The 5,399-nt window shown below is 39.7% G+C and overlaps 1 protein-coding gene across 1 annotated transcript; it reads right to left on the bottom strand.

Annotated features, from left to right (window-relative positions):
• Window positions 1–3,508, bottom strand: dmbx2 (diencephalon/mesencephalon homeobox 2). The gene is made up of 4 exons (XM_079351142.1): window positions 3,268–3,508; window positions 2,593–2,759; window positions 1,457–1,632; window positions 1–814 (listed from the first exon to the last, which is right to left on the bottom strand). The coding sequence occupies exons 1-4, from the start codon at window positions 3,363–3,365 to the stop codon at window positions 311–313; spliced, it is 945 nt and encodes a 314-aa protein (XP_079207268.1). The 5' UTR covers window positions 3,366–3,508; the 3' UTR covers window positions 1–310.
• Window positions 3,509–5,399: the final 1,891 nt, after the last annotated feature.

The raw sequence follows: 5,399 nt of genomic DNA, 5'->3' as shown, positions 1-5,399 counted from the left end.
TTGCCTCCCAAAACGTTTTACAATTAAAACAAGAAAACAGAGAATTCTGGTACAAATAATTTTATTTCCCATGTCAACTTTAAAAAAACAAAACTTAAAAAAGAAAAAAAAACTTTACAGCTTCTGAATTTTTTTAAACAGACATACTCACTAGAGAAAACAAACTCTGTTCATTGTTTGCTGTCAAGTTTAAGAAAAAAGGCAATAAGTGCTTCTCCTCCTCGTCCCTCTATCTGGTCCGACACTGCAGGGTTGTTTCAGGTCTACCTGAGTCCATAGGGAGCAGAGATCCTACTGTTGAGGTCTCCAGTTACAGCCCCAGGTGAGGGTGAGGCACAGCTTTACCTGAACAAGCAGTCTGAAGGGAGAAGCTGCAGTTTTTACTAACTGGCAACGGAGGAACCCCAGGGCTGGAGCCATGCTGTATGACGGGCCAGAACATTGGGTGGAGGGGGAGCTCAGTGGACAGAACGCCTACGACAGGCTGGTGAGGCGGGTGGCTGTATCGCTCTCCAGCCATGAAGGGGAAGAGTGGAGGGGAGTGGAGGCAGAGGGGGAAATGTGAAACGTCAGAGTCTGAAGGAGTCAGAGGAGGGCAAATGTCCCGGGTTATATTCACATGGGGAGGAGGAGGAGTAGGACAGCAATGAGGAGGGATGTCATCGGGTGATTTGCTGATGTCTTGTTTTCCCTCAGTGCTCTCCTCTTGTCTCACCTTTTGTTGATGTGATGCCTCCTCCAGACTGTGATCTCTGGAGAGCGGGGAACACCTCTGACCTTTACGAAATTTTGCCCGCCTGTTTTTGAACCACACCTGGGTAAGAGACAGCAAAGGTAAATAACAAATATAATACCAAGAAATATTGACTCTACAAGGAATTTGAGAAAAATATTATTATATGTATTTTTTTCATTTATTTAAGAATCCTCTTTGCAAAAGAGCCCTGGCCACGACAGGTAGCAGCAGAATTCAGTGTTTTAAAGTAGGTTCCAGGAACCCTCAAGGATCCTTGAAAGGCTTCCAGATGGCCAATAACACATTTCTTTTCATATCATAATAAACAGCATAACCGAATGCATGACTATTTTGGTGGAGTTTTCTTTTATATGCACTAAAATAGAAAACCTCAATACATAAACTGAAATGTATGACCTGTATTAAACAAAATCTGATCTAAAGGGTTTCAGGTGTAACTTCTTTCACTTTAGTAGTTGTAGTAAAAATGGTTAGAAATAACTAAACAACAAATGTATAACTATGTACACAATTTCTGTTGTTTAATGTTTATTCAAATAAATCCTCTTTGTGTTCCTAAGATTTTAACCATCCATCTCTTTTCCCTAGTAACCGGTCTAAGAATTAAAATTGATAAAACTGTTTATAAAGTAGGTTTTTATTGAAAACTTGGACGTGGTTTAGGAAATACTGAAATTCAGGCATACAGTGCTCTCTCACCTGTATGCGGGCCTCAGGCAGGTTGATGCACACAGCCAGCCTCTCTCTCATGCTGACGTCGGGATACTGTGTCTGCTGGAACGCTTTCTCCAGAGCCTGCAGCTGTGACACTGTGAATGCTGTGCGACTGCGGCGCTGCTTCTGCTGGTTGCCGTACCGAGCCTCCAGAATCAGCTCTGTATGCACAGAGGGGAATAAAAAAAAGTCATCATCAAAATAAACTTGATATCAGCAGCAAATTTTTCAAACTACAACAAAATGTATCATATTGCTATGTAATGTAAGCTATATGTAAGTCGAAAACATGTCCAGTGTGCGTTCTGATCCTGTATTTACAAGTGGGAATGTCTTATAAACAAAATACTTCAAAGTGTAAGTAGAATTGCAATGTTGGAGCTGGTAAAGAAAAGTCTTTCTTTGGTAAATAACCCGAGAAAAGTACTGTTTAATTTTCTACTCTGGAGAAGTTACCATAGAACAATAGATTTAAAGCATCACAAATAAACCATCTATTCAAATGCTCACTTAATCAAAAGTAAATATTATGAGCAGTAGAAATGAGTATACATTTTGTTTGGTTATTCTTGTCTTAGCATCGCCCGTTTTTATATCCACAGTTTGAAAGTAGACTTTCTTTGAGTATTTCTGTCTGACTCACTTTGTTTTCTTCTTTAAAACACTTAAACTCTGATTTGTAATGTCTCTTGTTTGACATCAGTCACCCAGTATGGTTTGTAAAATATAATCAGTGTCACTTTTTATAAAGAAAAAATAGTCATTGTTTTATTAGTAGGTAGCTTCAAACTAAAACGGTAAAACTTCTTTAATAATAAAATAAGAAAAGTGATATTTAACATTTTTATTGGCAGAACATAGAATTAAAACAATAATGTCTTGCTCAAAGAAAACTCAAACCTCAGAACTTTCGTGATAACAAAAAAAATCGGGATAGAAACGTATTATGAACCCATTTGTGATATAAGTTGAACGTGTAAATTCTCAGCCAAACACATTATGTGTTATTTTCTCATTAACTAATCTCATTGAAATGAAAACTATGAGTAAACAAAAAATCTTGAACTTCAAACTCATTTGTTTCTGCAGACACTTTCTATGAAGAAGACCTGATGACCCACCTGCCAGCCTCTCGGCTACAGACAGAGTGTGCACTGTGGGGCTGGCTGCAGAGTAAAGCTGGTACTGCTGCGCCATCTGCTGGTGGAGGTCCAACAGCACGGAGTTCACACCGTGCAGCGGATACACGCCTCCACGGGAAGGTCCGCACAAATTCAAGGAGTTCATACTGAAGTTAGGGAAACAGAAATAAATATGTCAAGCATCGAATGAGGATTTAGTTACATTATTAGCCACACTGAAGATTTACCCTTCTGGATCCCACATTAAGCCTCTACCCTCATTTCCGATCCTCAGATGAAATATCCGTAAAGGTTTCTGAAAACGATTGTCAAGGACTTGCTTTTAAGTTCAAGGGAGGAATTGGTGATAGATATGGAGAAAGTTACCATATTATTCTGTTGGATCAATATTGTTTTCGATTACGAACAGTTTTATCATCAACGTCAATTTCCAATTTCTTCAGTCAAATCTGATTGTGGACTTGTCATTTTATTACTTATTATTTCTATCACTATATTTTTTTAAACACATTTTTTCTTAAAGCTAGCTGCCTAACAGCTGTTTTGCATCTCATAGCCTTAAAAGCTGCGATTTAAACCGGATCATGACACTCAAACCGGATTATAGACTATTGAATCATCACACATTTTGTTTAAATGTCATTTTCCGTTTACCTGAGATCTGGACTCGGAGAAGGGGCGTGAGATCCTGGTGCATAACCAAGGCCTTGTTGAGTAGTAAATCCAGTATTTCCTAGAACAGTTTGGTGCATTTAAAAATATATCCTCTCTCGCATATCAGCGCCTGCTTGTCGTGGTATGGATCTAATTCCCCGAAACCATTCTCAACCACGACTATTTAAGAAGCATTTACCCAGGCTCCCCTCAGCCATTAACCAATAGAAAGAAAGGTATTAGCCGGGATTAGGTGGGATGAGGGAAGAGAGGGGGGTTGCAAGGGGCTCAAGTTTTTTGAAACTATTGAACTTGGTAAGGATCCCCTATAAGCGGGCGTTTCATTCCACCCCCCCCCCCCCCCCCCCCCCCCCAACCAGAAAAAAAAAACAAACAATTAAAACAATGTAGTGGGCTAATCTCCGAAGCAGCACAGATTAAAATAACAGCCTTTGATTGTGCTCTCCTTCTCAACCCCTTTTCTCCCAGACCGCTGAATCTGACAGCCCCTCCTTACAGGGGGTTTTTCTCTCAGGGTTTGTTTTGCTAACAGGCTCCATATTTTCCCCGTGTGAAGTTAATCTGAACTCTGCTTTATGAGGACAATTTGTGGATCAAGATCCTCCTGAGCTAAATTAAAAGTTTTCCCAGAAGGGAATCAAGAAAGACCTTTAGATGGCATCATAATGAAGTCTTCTTAATATATTTAATAAACTCAGTAGAGACAACCACTCAAATAGATAGTCTGTACTTCACACAAAAACCCACTTTATACTTCTTATATAGTATTCATTTCATGCAATTATTTAGTAACCACACTGAATTCAAATATGCAGCGCCACCACCCCACCCCACCAATACACACACAAAATGAATGATAACTTCCTTTCACCACACAGATCAGCCATTACAGTATGGCCACCATATGAAATCAAACGCAATCCAATACAGCAGCTCTAAAATGAATTCTACTATTACTCATCTTCTACATTCTCAGTTCTGAGGTGAGTTTACTGGATTTTTTCTCAAATATACAACACAGGCCCATAAACCAGACATACAAAGGGGGATCTATGTGATACAAAAGAAGAACATGGAGGGAGATCAGATCTCCATCAGACATCATCACTTCCCTCCTGTATACAGCCTGTCTCCACAAACACAGAGATGACTACACAAAGCAGTACAAAGACTTCAAACAATACAGAAATAATTAAAAATATCAGAACAACAAAAAAGAAAACACAATTCAATAAAATTGGGGGAGGCTATGGTCCACATAACAAAACAGAAAATTATAATTAACATAGTAAAATAATACAGATAAATAGACAGCATCCAAGCCTTACCATCCTTTACATTTTAGCAGCACACACTCAAGCATTGTTGGAATCTGTTCATCTCCAAAGTAAGTGTATTTATAACTATATCAAATGCTCAACACAACAGTTATCTAATGAACATATTTTAATGTAAAATGAGATGCTACAGGTACATTCCTCCACCCAAACCAACTGCACATAAAGAGATGGCTCAGGTTTTTATTCATATTCACAGATACCCACGTGAGACGTCTTGGCTGTTATTTTCATAACATACACACATAACCATAGTTCACTTCTTACACACATAACTTCTCAGACTTCCAAAATATGTGAAAATGTTTGTGCTCTCTCCTTTCTTGGCTCTTTTTCCTCCTCCTTTCGCTGTTCTTGGCTGTCAAGCTATATTAGTGTCCGATAGAAATAAGTCATTTAGAAGAGGCTCTGTCGGCCAGCCCCTCAGCCCCACTAAAAGCTCCAGGATTAGGTCCCAGAGGCCTTTGTCTCCACAGCCCGCAGGATTAGGGGAGATTTACTGCGAGGAGAGAAAAAAAGTAGTTATTTCATGGCACTTTCATGATGAAACCTGGCCAAAGCTGTGTTGGCTGGGGGGATTAGAGGCACACAAAGAGTGTGGTTGTGTGTGACCCTCCCCATCCAAGAGCCGCCAATACTCACTCACAGCCTCCTCCTCCTTCTCCACTGGATCGTTTCCCCTTCTGCCAGACATGGTTCACCTTCTGCCTATCAAGATGACCAGGGTTCAGTCTCAACAGCTTCAAAAATCATCTTCAAAATCCATCAAACAGC

This window comes from Symphodus melops, assembly GCF_947650265.1.
Source record: "Symphodus melops genome assembly, chromosome: 8".
NCBI lineage: Eukaryota > Metazoa > Chordata > Actinopteri > Labriformes > Labridae > Symphodus > Symphodus melops.
The sequence above is the reverse complement of the archived record's forward strand: the minus strand, read 5'-3'. Positions and strand labels throughout refer to the sequence as shown.

Bases quoted from the DNA above. Each gene is read 5' to 3' on its own strand.
- dmbx2 (XM_079351142.1), bottom strand. From the start codon at position 3,365: ATGCACCAAACTGTTCTAGGAAATACTGGATTTACTACTCAACAAGGC. The intron at 1,633-2,592 runs GTGGGTCATCAG...CTGTGCATACAG, and splicing joins TGTAGCCGAGAGGCTGGCAG to AGCTGATTCTGGAGGCTCGG. The intron at 815-1,456 runs GTGAGAGAGCAC...TCTCTTACCCAG, and splicing joins TGCCTGAGGCCCGCATACAG to GTGTGGTTCAAAAACAGGCG.